The sequence below is a fragment of the Coptis chinensis genome, chromosome 4, assembly GCF_015680905.1.
Source record: "Coptis chinensis isolate HL-2020 chromosome 4, ASM1568090v1, whole genome shotgun sequence".
NCBI classification, from domain to species: domain Eukaryota; kingdom Viridiplantae; phylum Streptophyta; class Magnoliopsida; order Ranunculales; family Ranunculaceae; genus Coptis; species Coptis chinensis.
The window spans coordinates 102455851-102470556 of NC_141459.1; the positions used below are offsets into that span (position 1 = coordinate 102455851).

Consider the following 14706-nt stretch of genomic DNA (forward strand, 5'->3'; position numbering starts at 1 on the left):
TCTGGGCGTGCTTACCAGTTACCACGACTTGTCCTTGGTTTTGCGTCCAACTAGTTGCTGCAGGAGCAAGAAGCACAACTATATGCAACTTCGGCACAACATTTACAGTATCTGGCTTCATAAGTTGATGGTAGTTTGATCTGCGTAACTGCTAGAAACCTATAGCAACCTTGAACAAAGTATAAACCTATAGCTAGAGTTTGCGCAGAAAGAAGATTCTTACGTTCTACAAAGATATTGTGTTTTGCAAAATGATTATGTACAGGATAACATAAATTGAAGATAACAGGTTGATGATGTCTGAAGGATCACTGGAAGTGTAAAATTTGTATCAACATACAAGTAAACAAAGCATATCATTATCATTCCCTTCATCGGGGAAGAACAGCATCTCTCAAATGTGCTATGCAAGTTCCTATTACATCATTCACTGATCCATCTTCTGCAACATAAGGATGACTATTCTCTCAAATTTTGAACCGTCAGCCCTTATTTCTTCATAGTAGTACCCACAAACGCTGTTTCAGAGAGCACCTGTTAAAGGCATACAGATTAGACAGAGAATAAAAGGAGTATCAATCAAGGCATATAAAAGGAAACGCTGGAATTACAAAAATAAATATAAATATAAATAAAAACTGCAGGGAAATTCGTCTTCTATACTAAAGAGGATTGAGCCAAGAATGCAGCTCCACTGTTTGCTTCTATATTTGTGTTCTCAGCAAACATTTAACAAATTTCCCTGACAACCTTCACTCCCTTATCATTACAGAATCTAAAATCAACCTGTAATTACAAAAATTATACCTCAATTCATTCGCAACAAAGTAAGTATTATGGAAACTTATAGACAAGATCAATTTACACCATATGGAAAATTTTCTTCTTCTCTCTCTTTTTTATTTTTTGTGTATGTAAAGATTTGAAGAAAAATGAGAACTTTCAATCTTCTATGCAGTACCATTCAGAAATTTGAGAAAGTAAAAATGACAATGTGTATTAATTTGTGTATTGCCTTTGAAGTGTATAAATAAACTTACTGTACATATTATATGCAAAAACCACTTGCAAATTTGTTTTTTGATAGTTAAAACTTTTATTGCCTAATCCCCCTTATTTCCCCATATTCCCCAGTGAAGGTGGGAATCGAACCCAAGACCTTGAGACCAACCACCCAAGTATTGACAAGTAAGCCACTTACAAATATACATAACAATGTGCTTTTAACATTTTCTACCTAACCTTTTTTTCAACACGATAGCAATGCTTCTCTATTAACACTATAGAAATACTTATTAGTTATTACATAACAATATCGTGTTGATTTTCTCAAAGAGAATGTCAATGCAAGTATGCAAGTGGCCAATGGTAAGAAAAAAAGTCCTCAAAAGGCGTCTCCACTCCTCCCAAAATTTTGACAAAAGGAAAATGAACCCTTTAATCGATATAATCACCCCTGCCATAGAGCAACCATCAAAATGTCTCCTATTCCTCTCCAGCCACAAAGCCTACATGATACTAAAAAGTATAATGCTCCACAGTTGACACCCCTCAGGTGAATGGAAGAGAATAGCAAATCTCTCCCTGACCGAGGACCAACCCGATACACCCCAGATTGACTCAAAATTGACTCCAGATCTCCCGTGAGATGGGACAGCAAATCAGGGTGAATTAATAAACTGGTACATATTCTATATATTACATAAAAAAAATCAAAAACCACTTACAAACTCTATTAATAACATAGAAACAGCTAACTACATCATAATATTGTGTTGAAATTCTTAAAAAGAAAGTCAATGCGACTGCTTAATGTTAAGGGATACATCATAGGCAGAGTATAGTTCAGCTTTATTTTTCTTGAAAAGGTTAACAATCCATGATGTATGAGCGGTTCAGCACAAAAGAGGGGACAAGGTATTTAGCACAATCCAGAGCTTAGAAGAACAATTTAAGATGTCTTGGATAACATAAAACCCTTCCATCATTATGCTGAACAAAATAACTAATATTTCCAAGAACAAAAATAACAAAAAATGGACGACTCTAAAAATCAATAAACCAGTACATACCTTGGCTTCAGCAGGGGCATTTTAATTGAGTTCAAGTTGGGGTGAGATATATTTGATTATATCTGCATAGGAAACAAGCGGGGGATCCATGTAACATATTAGAAGAAATTATACTACATATATCACATAGATCTTAGAACACTAGAGCATGAACAAAAGAAAAAGAGGAATACCAGAGGTTAAACCATGTGATAGAGCTTGAACAGGTCAATTTCATTCCTCCTCAGAATCAGACTTCGCAAAAACAGGTTCAGGTTGGGTTTCTGCATATGCTGGCGCAATAAACTTAGGATCTTTTGCAGCTGCATCGGCATGCTTCAATATAGCTTCTCTTGGGTCCTCGTCCATCCATGTCTCCTTAATCATACCCCCTTGCTGCAATGAAGTTCAGTAAGTTATATATAAGTCTCTAACGTTGCCACAATGTTACCTATATGTTAAAGAAACTAGTTTACCTTGAGAAGGTACTGTGTCAATATACTTCCATTAGTAGAACCAACTCTTCCTCCAAAGCCAGGTCCAGTCATTGGAAGTTCAGGCTTATGTGACTTCAATGGGTCCTTCAATGCTTTTTCTCGCTGCCGTTTACGGCTAGGTTGATCTCTAAACAATGGTAGAGCATGAGGATTATGAATTGCAGGTTTCGCCTCAAAATCGTCAACAGATTTTTTCCGGGGTGCGCGTGCAACACATACAAGAGCTCCTCTCTCGCTAAGGGATGGATCATAAAGTACATGGGTTCCACCTTGCCTTTTGTCACCAATTGTAGCAAATACCTACAGAAAATGCAGATGGTCAATAGTTCTTAGTATTTCCTAACACCAGCTGAAAAGGGGAAAAAGGAAATGAACAATTATCCCATGAAATAAGCCATTAGTTGGAAATGAATACAAGTGAATTTTTTCCAAATAAAACAATATATTCACACTATCTCAAGTCCATATTTGCATGTTGTAAATATGTACCATATTGTACAAAGCAAACTTACCTGATTCAGCTTGGGGTGCCATGCACATTGGACAACACTGCAAGTTGGAGATACTCCCACTTTAGAAACAAGTTCAAGTTTTGTCATATCATAGAAGCACAGCAAACCTCCACTTGTGCTATCTCTTTCGACAGAAGTTCCAGTTAGGATAAGTTGCTCATCAGGACTAAATGCAACATTCGTCTGTGCATAATGATTTGGAAGGTCTTCAAAAACCTGAAGAGGTTTTTTCACTTGTCGCAAATCCCAAACCTATGCATAAATATAGAAGAATATGATGACATCCCAAAAGAAAAAATAAAAATATATTAATTAACTGATATAAACAACTGCAAACAGAATACCTTCAGCGAACAATCAGTGCTTCTTGACAACAGTATCCGCCCATCGCTAGAAAATTTAAGCCCAGTGATATCATCATCATGTCCTTTTTCAATGAGTATATCCGGCCTGCTTCCCCAACCAGGCTTTAGGCTCCATACCTGTAAATCAAATATAAGTAGCTGCTAACTAAAAATAAGAAGGTAAACAGAGCTTTACGGAATATTTTAAAGTAAGGTCCAGCTATTTCAAGGGAGTAATTTTTATTTTTTTTGCCATTCCCTCAAGGAACGTTTTGGGTAATCAATATTTGATAATACAAACACCAATTAAGTAAAAAGGTACATAAAAAGAAAATGAAGAAAACCTGTAATGAACCATCTCCCATACCACCAGCAATGCGTTTTCCTTCATGATCCCAAGCACATGTGGTCACTGGAACTCTTCCTGGTCTTGCAAGCTTGGGCTTGATTACCTAACAATCAAATGAATATTACTATCACTACACATTTTCCATATTCTTGAAGTCTCATCACAAACAGCTGAAATATGTGGTGGTTTTACAGCCGTAAAATAAGCGAAATGACCAGTCCTTACCTGTTTCTGACTTTTGAAGTCATTTACATCCCATATACGTAATGATCCATCTTCTGATGACGTAAGAATAGTCTGTTTTTCTCTAGGATGCCATTCTCCACACGTTAATCCAGATATATGTCCCTTTGTATTCTTCAAATCACGGATGTACATGTCACCTTTTACGTACTCCCCCAATGTAAGCCCATCACGGTCATATATCTGCAATAAAGAGGAATCAACCATGAGTATTATGCACACAAGTGATAGCTATAACGGTATAACCAAATGATAGCATATACAGGATAACAGTATGCTGGAAGTACCTTTGCCTGCGCCGAACCAGTCACACACAAAAACCGGTCTGCGGTTGGACTCCAACTTAGACTACGGACTTGGTGCCCTTCGGAGGGTTCCAATTGTCTAAATGATGCCAACTTAGAATTCATTCCTTGAAAGTCATACATCCTAACTGTGTAGTCGTAGCTTCCAGAAAGAACCCTGGAACCTGAATGATCAATAGCAAAAGCTGAAACAACCTGTCAAAAGCAACAAAGAAACGTACTTAGAAAATAGTACAAACATTCTAAAATTTTAGCATAATTAGAAGAACACATTTGCTATATCCCGCCTCTAAAACTGTATAACGGTATATGCTTTGCCTGATTGTCATTTAATATACACAAAATTAAAAATTAAAAATTAAAAAGACAGTGAACAAGTTTTCTTTTTTCGGTAGAAAATTCCAAGCCATCCTGTCAACCTTGACTACCATTTCCTGACCACCCTTTTTCATCTTGGAGTCAAAGACCTAATTGGTAACAACCCAACAGTCTATGATGTGTTTAAAGGCGAACATTTTGGAAGTGGAAACTTATACCGCCACCAGTTTCATCGATCTATTGGCTAGCACCTAGGTGATATGTACATAGGCCCAAGCAAACTAAAAAGGTCTATAGCCGACCCTCTCCAGATCATCCTGTTTGGAGATAAGTTTAATGGATTTGATGGATATGGTATTAAGGCCCCCTCAATAACGCACCTATCATGAACATCCTTGATCAACTCCATCACATCATTTTTCAAAAATGACAATATTTTCAAAAAAAAAAAAAAACAATAAGAAGCCTTCCTGGTTCACTGACTTATCACCTCCAAGTTTATCAATATCCCATTTAACCTCATCTTCAAGGATGGGAACGTCTAACATGGCAGAATCCCCCGAGAAAATAAAGTCTAAGGCTATGCATTCCAACCTTAGCATCCATTATGTGACTCTATATAGATTTTCATAAACCTCAATGGCATAATTATTAATGGTTTCTGTCATTATCTAGCACCCCTCCAATCCAAAGCTTGGATAGATATTACATCCCTTATGAGCATAGCCGTCTGCCCATCTTGCAGTCATGACGAGCATCATACTCAATTAAAGATTTAAACTCGAATTCCTTAACTTCGTTTTGAACCCTGAAATTGACTCCCCTGACCCCTCAAGTTTTGAAGCATCCAATTACTGTCCCTTCCCACTCATAGATTAGCTACCAAATTCAGCTACTGTTTCCACTTCTAAATGTGCTATCTGAATTTCCTCAACTCTACACCAAAAGTGGCCAACTACTATAACCTATACATGCTAGTCTACTGTCACAAAATATCTCGTAATTGCTTCCACCATCATGAAAACCATTGAGGTTCTACCACTAAAAATCATAGAATTATATCAAGAAGCTCCTTCTAAGTCCTAATGCACTTACATCATTACTCTAAAGACAACATGATGAATTCTTACCCACTAAAAAACAATAATTCAGTAATACTAATCAGTCTAAAATGCCCAAAACTTTAAACTATACAAAATATAACAATTAATACAAAACAAACACAATAATCAATATACCTTCGAATGCCCTTTCAAAACAATCTCATTACAAAGTGAAATCCACACAAATCCTCCTCCTCTTCATCCTCCTCATCCCCATCCTCATTTCTATAAAGGAGATCTAGAAAATTACAAGCCACATTATCGAAGGGTTTCATCCTGTCAACCTTAACTACCACCCTCTTTCATCTTGGAGTCAAATACCTAATTGGACACCGTCGAGGATGTGTGTTTAAAGGCGAACATTTTGGAAGTGGAAACTTATACCGGTAACAGTTTTATCAATCTACTGGCCAGCACCTTGGTGATAATCTTGTACATGGGCCCAAGCAAACCAAAAAATAGTCTATAGCCGATCCTCTATAGATCATCCTCTTTGATGATAAGTTTAATGAATTTGCCGGATATGTTATTAATGCCCCCCTCAATAAAGCACCTATCATGAACATCCTTGATCACCTCCATCACATCATTTTTCAAATATGACTATTTTTCTTAGAAAAGCAATAGGATACCTTCCTGGTCCATTGACTATCACCTCCGAGTTTATCAATAGCAAATTTGACCTCAGATTCAAGGATGGGAGCTTCTAACATGGCAGAATCCTTGTAGAAAATAAGGTCTAAAGTTATGTACTCGAACCTAGGCTTCCAATATGTGGCTCTTTATAAAGATCTTCATAGAACTCAATGGCATAATTAGCAATGGCTTCTGTCATCACTACTACCCCATAAATCCGAAGTTTGGATATATACTACATCTCTTACAAGCATAGCCATATTGTGTTAAAATGGAAAAAAGGCATACTAAAATAATAAGTTTTGATCCATCCAATCACTGTCCCTTCTAAATTTCCTCTACTCTACACCAAAAGTGCCCAACTATACAATTACATGCTACTCTACTGTCACCGAAATCTCGTACTTTCTTTCACCATCATGAAAACCATTAAGGTACTATGATTTCATTGATGTTTAAATTAATACTACTTAGTGTAAAACTAAACAAAATAGAAAACCAAATAAATATACCTTAGTATGCCCTTTCAATACAATCTCATTACTAAGTGGAATCCTATACAAATCCTCTTCCTCTTCTTCATCCTCATCCCCATCCTCATCCTCATCTTCATCATCAGTCTCCACCGACATCTGCCCCGGCGGCCGAGGTGGCCCAATCATCAAATCCTCTTCATCCGACACCACCGGTGGTGGCCCAATTTCTTCTTTTTCCTCATTCTTTGGTTCCTCGGGATACGAGTTAATGTGAGTTTTTTTAGAATCTCGAGGCTGTTTAGGGTTTTTAATAGTACTAGTTAACCAATCTTTCGATGAAGAAGAAGAAGAAAGGGATGGGAAATTTCGTTTCGTAGTGTTGTGAATCAGTTCAAGTGGCGTTTGAGATTTCGTTTGTTTTCCGAAAGATAACGGAAACTCCGCTCTTATTCCGTCGTATATTTCGCCTGCTTCGTTTTCCTCTTCCATTTTTTTGGTTAGAAAAAAACGAGTGTAGAAAAGAAAGTCAAGTGTTTGAGTTTAACTTTATCGAGATTTGTAAGTTGTAAAAGTGATATACGGTCAAGATTTAATGAAGACTGGATTTAAGTCGGTTTGGAATTGAAGGATGAGAAATTTTCTTCTGTTATAAGTTATGGGGTCACAATCTTGACACCCTCTAGAAACAGCAAAACAAATAATTTTCACATCCTCTTTATTTCTTTTTTTTATTTATTATTTTGTTTCAATGTAATCTGATAATTGCAATTTCGAGAGTTCAACAATTGAGGCAGTCTTCAACCAGGCAAGATTTTTTTTTTGTTCTTCTATAATATTGTACATAGAAAGAATCTAGTAATATTGTGTCGTTGAATTGAAATATGGGATTATCTCTAGAGGGATCTCAAAGCTGCTATCCAGGGCCTATTATATGATTGCTTGCTCTCAAAGTCATTGTATTGAAATTCTTAGCTATTGTTGTTTTATGTTATCTTACCAACATTGAGGTTGTAGGCTTATTAATACGTTAATAAGCCTAGAATGGCCCATCATCATCATCATCATCATTATCATGATCATCCATTGAGAGTTCAATCATTAATAGAGCCTCATTCTTCGGATAAATTATCGGACGAGTCCATGGGAAATAAGTCTGCGCAATGCACTGTAACGTGTGTCTATCATGCAAAGCTCGTCGGAATGTGTAGAAATGTGACTGTTGTGTGGTGCAAGAATCTTATCAACCATTCTCTCAATATAACAGTTGATAGTCCTGGTGATGAAAACAACTACACTTGCAAAATTGACTTTAAGCCATGGCATTTTTGGACCAAGAAAGGATTCAAACCATTTGATGTGGAAGGGAAAAGAGTTGACGTATTTTGGGACCTTCGAAGGGCGAAAATCTCAGGCAGTCCTGAACCTTATATGGATTACTACGTCGCCATGGTTTTCGATGAAGAGGTGGTACTGTTATTAGGGGATTATAAGAAAAAAGCTTACAAAAGAACCAAGTCAAGACCATCTCTGGCAGATGCTGTGCTAGTGTGGAAGAAAGAAAATGTTTTCGCAAAGAAATGTTTCTCTACAAGAGCCAAGTTTGATCAGAGGAAAAAAGATCATGACATTGTCGTCGAGAATTCAGTAGGGGGACCTAGGGATCCTGAGATGTGGATTAGCATAGATGGTATTGTGTTGGTCCATATTACAAGTCTACAATGGAAATTCAGGGGAAATGAGACTGTTCTAGTGAATAAAATGCCTGTACAAATTTTATGGGATGTTCATGACTGGTTGTTTAGTACTCCAGGGTCAGGCCATGGCTTGTTCATTTTCAAGCCAGGGTCGCCAGAAAACCGACAAGACAACTATATCCTAAAAGATGGTAGTAGTCACGGCGGTGAAACTGATAGGGATAGTACTACTACTTTGAGTACAGATGAAGGGCAACGGCAACCATTGATAGAAGATAATACTTCATCAAATCCTGAGTTTTGCCTATTTCTATATGCATGGAAGATTGAATGACAATGTATTCGAAGTAGACCATTAAGACAATACCATTAGTTTTATTCTGTTGAACCCCTAATGTTGTACTATATATGTGAATTTGTCTAGATTTTTCCGAATTTCTTTGTGCACTATGATATGATGATGTTTGAACTGGACAGCTTTGACAAGTTTATTTATAAAACTTCCCAATCAATTATGGGGATCAGTTTTTCTTTACATTTCTTACGCATTTAACTATTAGTTGTATTTTAAGTTGCAAATTTCATTTGGAAATAAGCCATTTCATTTCACTATCGACTTTATGCGATTGCAATATCATGGCACTGGTCTGTGATATCAAATTGTTACATTAAATCACCTTGATGTTTAGATTTCTCAACTTGAACACTTTAGCTTCATACCTATATGGCTATATATCGATCTCCAAAAGACCAGAACACTGTAATGGTTAGAATACAAATTCTGACAGGAGACCTGTGTGATGGTAATTCTACTATACTGGTGATAAAACTCACAAAATTAAAGCCATCAGCCATGCTTGATGCTTCCGCAGTAATGCATGCCTCAAAGAAATCTCTTGTAGGGACCTTAATTTTTGCTTTTCTTAAGCCCATGGGCCTAATGTACTAACCCATTTTTTACTATAAGTACTCCTCTTTGGACCCCACAGACCCAAAGGATATAATGGAGATTAAAATTTCAAAAGTAGGGAAAAGGCTTCATGGAAGTAGGGGTGTGCATGGGTACCCAATTATCTGAACCGGAACCGGAACCGGAACCATTTATAGCGGGTTTGGGTCCTAAAATATTAGACCCATTTAAAGTGGGTCTTTAAGAACTGACCCGATAAATAACCGAACCCGTTAGAACCGAATAGTAAAAAACCGATGGGTACCCGAATCGGAACCGGAATTAGTTTGATTTTGATATATAGAATTTAGTATTATATTACACTAAATAAAACCAAACCCAAACATTATTATTATATATAGTCTATATTTGTTAGGTGTAAAATTATACTAAATATATATAACATTTAGCATAATAGTGAATGTGTATTATTAAATGCATCTTTTATAATATTACATTAAATATGTGTATTATAAATATTAATAATAATATTTACGTGTCTACGTCTATACGTATAGTCATATACTATGAATTAATTTATGCACTGTCTATATTAACTAATGCATGAACGAAAATAATGCGTGTACTTGATATATTACATGTATATATATTAGATAACAAATCGTGCAATGCTAACTAACAATTGTGGTACATGTGGTATTTATTCTATATATGACGACACGATAAGTATAATATACATATGTTCGATTTAAAATATACACATACATATAATATATGAGAATGTATTTAAAAATTTTAGATAACTTTCAAATATTATTATTGAATTTAGGACCATTACTTTTTATGAGAGGACAAAAATATCGATGACAAGTGTTATAGTCGCCGTAAACCAATTTTTATATCGGTTATATAACTAAAAAAAAAAATTTTAGCAATAAAAATATATAACTCGATAAGGAACTGAAACCGGAATCGGAACCGACTTAATTAATGGGTATGGGTTCGGGTTTTCAAAATATAAGAAAAAACCTAAAAAAACCGAACCCAATAAGAACCGCTAAAAATAGACCTAAAACCGAAACCGGTAAGAACCGACCCATAAACACCCCTACATGGAAGTATGGGACTAGTAGTACTCTAGTGTCTAGTAGGTTATGAATGCCCACTTAAGCAAAGTAATTTGAATTTGTTTTTTCCTTAAATGGGCTCAAAGCCCTGTTTCACAAGTTCATTAGGATGCTGTAGGACTGACCAAACTTGAGAATCAGATCGGAGAACCACATGCCTAGTCTTCCACACAATTGTCTAGGCTAAAGCCAAACTCTGCCAAATTTACTCCTCCAACTCTCCGAAAGCATGTACATTGCAATCTTGCATGTTGATACCACCTAAGGCCGGCCTGAACTTTGAGGGGCCCAAGGCGAGTTTCTTAAAATGGGTCTATATTATTGAGAAAAAAACAAGTCTTTTACACCATAAGACATGGGCCAATATTTGAGTGGACTGGACTGTATATAATTTGACTGGACTGAACAACTTTGAGTCTTTTACATGTGGTTTAGTGGGTATATGATTATACTTAGGGGCCCAAAATTTAACCAACAAACTGGAGGCCCTAGGCGGCCACCTAGTTGGCCGGCCCTCAGAGCCGGCCCTGCCGCCACCTCTGAGCCACATTAGGTATTTGCAACCTTGCAAGGTGATATGCAAATTGTACATTTGCAAAAAAAAGAAAGTCACATATAACTTGCAACGTACTTACAAAAACAGTATAGAAAACTAAGATACGAGTAATATCCTATTCTCGACTTAATTTTTGAAGTTCGATCATCTCTCTGAAGGGGAAATTGAATTGCATGTCAAGTATTAAGGACCAAGAAGTGAAAATTATGTCGCCCATGTATGTTATTGTAAGTAAAGTATGCAAAACTTTGCTTATCACTTTAAATTTGCACCAGAGAAATAAGCAAACAAAAACTATCCTGCGGCAATTGGGCCTTTGGGCTTGGCAGGTGGGTTATGTACGTATTACATATTTACATGCGAGTTGCTTTGAGTTTCATTCTGCTGATAACCTGATACTCACTATAGTCTATAGGTACGCATGCATCATCTGTCTATGGGCCAATGAATACAAAAAATCTAGGAAGTACTTCCCATACTAGCAACAGGAATACAAAGAAAGTACGCTTTTGCAACAAGCCAACAACACAGAAGAGTTGGAGTTCGAGCTCAACTGCTCTCCACATGCTCACCTGTCTTTGACATAGAAAAGGACCAACTTCAATACCCTGAACGGCCTGAAGTCCTGAACCCCATCCATACATGTCTCCTTTTTTAACAACTTTTTTCTGGTTCTACACTCAAATAGGCTCACAGGCCATGGCAATTGTCGTGTCGTGTGGTCCCAACCATATAAAATAGTGACTACTGTTTTATTTACCTTTTGGCTTTTGCCACTGGTCGGTATTCTACATTTCTGCCTGGCTAGTGCCTACTGCATAGTAGCCGACCTAGTACTGTAGTATTGGACATTTGAGATTTTGAACCACATACCCAAATGCCCAAAGGTCAAAATCACGATATCAATCAAATATCATTCAGCTAATCAAATATCATTCAGCTGATATGTCTGCGACTGCCCATTGCCATTTGCCGATTTGTCATCATCAATTTAACATAACAGAGAAAACTGATCTACATAAATTTGAGAGTTAAGTAGTTTTCATAATTGAAACTCCCATAATTAATTTATAGCTTAAATCTAATTTAATATCTCAAGAGATGTATACAAATAATTAAGAACTCTAAATCTAATAAAATCATGAGATTTCAAATGGAATAAAACAATCAAAGTTTAAAGTTTGAATACATAGTTACATACAAATTCATAATTAATGGCCCTATAATTATACTAAGTCGCAACTAGTAAGAAAATAAAATTTTTCATTCTATCCCAAATTTTAGACTTCACATGTAAGAATATTTTGTATTAAGAATATTTTGTATTAGTACAAAGGAAAACAATGCTGTGACAGAATTCCATCATACTTTGAAGTTTGAACTGATAAAATGTTGACAAATCGGATCTTTCCATGGCAATCTTGAGAATTTGTCTGCTGAAAAGTTCTGAAATATACCGAAATTTGCGACAGCTAAATGACACATGATCCATATAATACCCCATGGATGAAGGGGCAAAGCAATAAGTCTAGAAGGCATTGGAAATGGGATGGCAACTGAGCAAAAGAGAATCCGACATTAAGGCCATTGCACAAAACTCAATGCTTATTTAAAGGTCAAAATTTCAGAAGAGAGTATTTCACTCTCAGACATTTCTGCATACCTCGAGATTTGAGAATTACTTACTTTAGTCACACGCTAACATATTGAACACAAACTGACAGAAAAAATACTCAAAAGCAAAAGTTAAAAAAAAAAATGAAAAATAAAGAGGGGGCTTCCCTTTCTTCCTTTTTAGCTGAATGCTTGAAGTCTATTTATTTCACTTTCACCACCCTACCTCCTTTACTCTCTTCTTCTCCTTCTCCAACACACAACACAGAAAACAAACACATCCCCATTTGACTACTTTGCATAATGGATGTAAGTATAGTACATTTTGTTTGAGTCATGTTACTTGTGTAGTTGCATCTTTTGTGTGTGTGTGTTACTGATGTTTGTTTGTTTGTTTGTTTGTTGCTTTAAGGATTATGTGAGAACCCACCATATTCCAGCATTTGGAAACTGGGATTATGAAGATGGTTTACCAATTACACAGTACTTTGAGTCTGCAAGACAAGCTGGGTTGTTTCATTACACTTCTTATGATGGAGAAGGAGATCTTTACTCGTATTCTGGTTATTATGATGAGAAGGATTATAATAACTCATATTTGAAACCAATCAGCAATATCGCTTGTAAAAAGGTATTCAAATTTACTCTGTTCTGTTCTACAATTGTATAGGATAAATAAAATTTTCTTCTGAGTTTTACTATTGAGATGCTATTAAGGAGTTGCACTGATGCTTCCCTGGCCTGAATACCATAATGACGTACATTGCCATGTATGTATAGGTTTTGTAGTTTGTACAAATAGGAGCGCATTTTGTCCTAGTTTTAACAGCAAAAGCCAATTTTTAGAGAGTGCACCAGTTAAATTGTTTGATAATTAGGCTCGTAGTTCAGAATTCCCCAAGCTGGAAAATTTCACAACATTTTATCTATATATGTTTGTATCAGGAATTCTGTATGGGTGAAGAGAGAAATGAAATTGATTACTACTTGGGATTTTCAGTAGTATCTCCGTTTTGTTTTGAGTTGCTTATTAGCTTTTTTGTGTGTGTGAGTGTGACATTGTATGATGTCTTGTATGGGTGATACGTGTAGAGGAATATGGAATGAATGTGTAATAATCATGCATATACGAATTGCAGACAAAGGGATCAGAAAAGAATTACTACCCACATGTAAAGGAGCAAAAGAAACAAGGGAGGGTCCATGACTTGACACGAACAGCAAGACCATATGTTCATACTGCACCAAAAGCTGTAGATGAAGATTTGTACACCATACCTCCTGATCAGCTACAGTATACTTATCCTAAGAAGGTAAAACATGAACCAGAATTTACTGTATGGTCTTCACTCTTCAGACTATTGGAATAATTGGATACATCTAAGTCCAAACTCTAAGCAAATGTTTGTTTGTGTTTGTGCAGCGGAAAATGTTTGGTTTCCTTTCAAGGTGCCTTGCTCCATCTTGTGCTGCGTGAAGAAAAGACTTCGATGATGAAACTAAAACTTCATTAATGTATATTTTGGTTGTGTACTTACATAGTTTTTGTTGTGTTGAAGTGTAGCTGAGAAGATTTCCAAGTTTTCTTTGGATTTGAATGAAAAGACATTTGGTTTTCTCTATGTGCCAGATTTTAGGGCATCCATACTTCCATGCTCCATAGACACAAACTCACAATGTCATGTGTCAATGTAGGTCTGACTGTCTGAGTATAAGATGAATATATTTGTCTTTACCAATGTATAAAAGATCGTGCGTATTGATCTTCAAGCAAAAAGTCTAAAACACACAAATCCTACATAAAGGAATAACAGACAACCGCTCCCAATTATCACAATTCACTGTACCAATATTTGACATATTCATATCAATGTATCATATTGCTTCTGATTCCAATTGATTGATATTGAATCCGGCCCTTTGATAAGATAACTCAATGCTCCAAATGATGAATCCTATGCTGCTACAATA

At 36.2% G+C, this 14706-nt stretch overlaps 3 protein-coding genes across 4 annotated transcripts; 2 read left to right on the top strand and 1 right to left on the bottom strand.

Moving 5' to 3' along the window:
* Window positions 1-242: 242 nt before the first annotated feature.
* Window positions 243-7357, bottom strand: LOC147506415 (Transducin/WD40 repeat-like superfamily protein). 2 transcript variants are annotated; one of them, XR_015193738.1, is made up of 10 exons: window positions 6871-7357; window positions 4284-4496; window positions 3979-4179; window positions 3749-3856; window positions 3405-3542; window positions 3061-3312; window positions 2528-2848; window positions 2246-2447; window positions 2073-2134; window positions 243-534 (listed from the first exon to the last, which is right to left on the bottom strand). XR_015193738.1 is itself a non-coding variant. In XM_086558576.1 (8 exons), exons 1-8 carry the CDS (start codon window positions 7321-7323, stop codon window positions 2286-2288), a joined length of 1848 nt encoding a protein of 615 aa, XP_086414702.1. In that variant the 5' UTR covers window positions 7324-7351; the 3' UTR covers window positions 2242-2285. The 2 variants fall into 2 exon arrangements, 1 of the variants encoding a protein (XP_086414702.1); XM_086558576.1 differs by lacking the exons at window positions 243-534; window positions 2073-2134 and having other exon boundaries at window positions 2242-2447; window positions 6871-7351.
* Window positions 7358-7476: 119 nt separating this feature from the next.
* On the top strand, window positions 7477-9060 carry LOC147506416 (uncharacterized). The gene has a single exon (XM_086558577.1). It carries the CDS (start codon window positions 7876-7878, stop codon window positions 8860-8862), a length of 987 nt encoding a protein of 328 aa, XP_086414703.1. The 5' UTR covers window positions 7477-7875; the 3' UTR covers window positions 8863-9060.
* A 3847-nt stretch (window positions 9061-12907) lies between these two features.
* LOC147506417 (uncharacterized) lies at window positions 12908-14351 on the top strand. The gene is made up of 4 exons (XM_086604256.1): window positions 12908-13044; window positions 13148-13366; window positions 13875-14048; window positions 14159-14351. The coding sequence occupies exons 1-4, from the start codon at window positions 13039-13041 to the stop codon at window positions 14210-14212; spliced, it is 453 nt and encodes a 150-aa protein (XP_086460382.1). The 5' UTR covers window positions 12908-13038; the 3' UTR covers window positions 14213-14351.
* The last annotated feature ends 355 nt before the right edge of the window (window positions 14352-14706 follow it).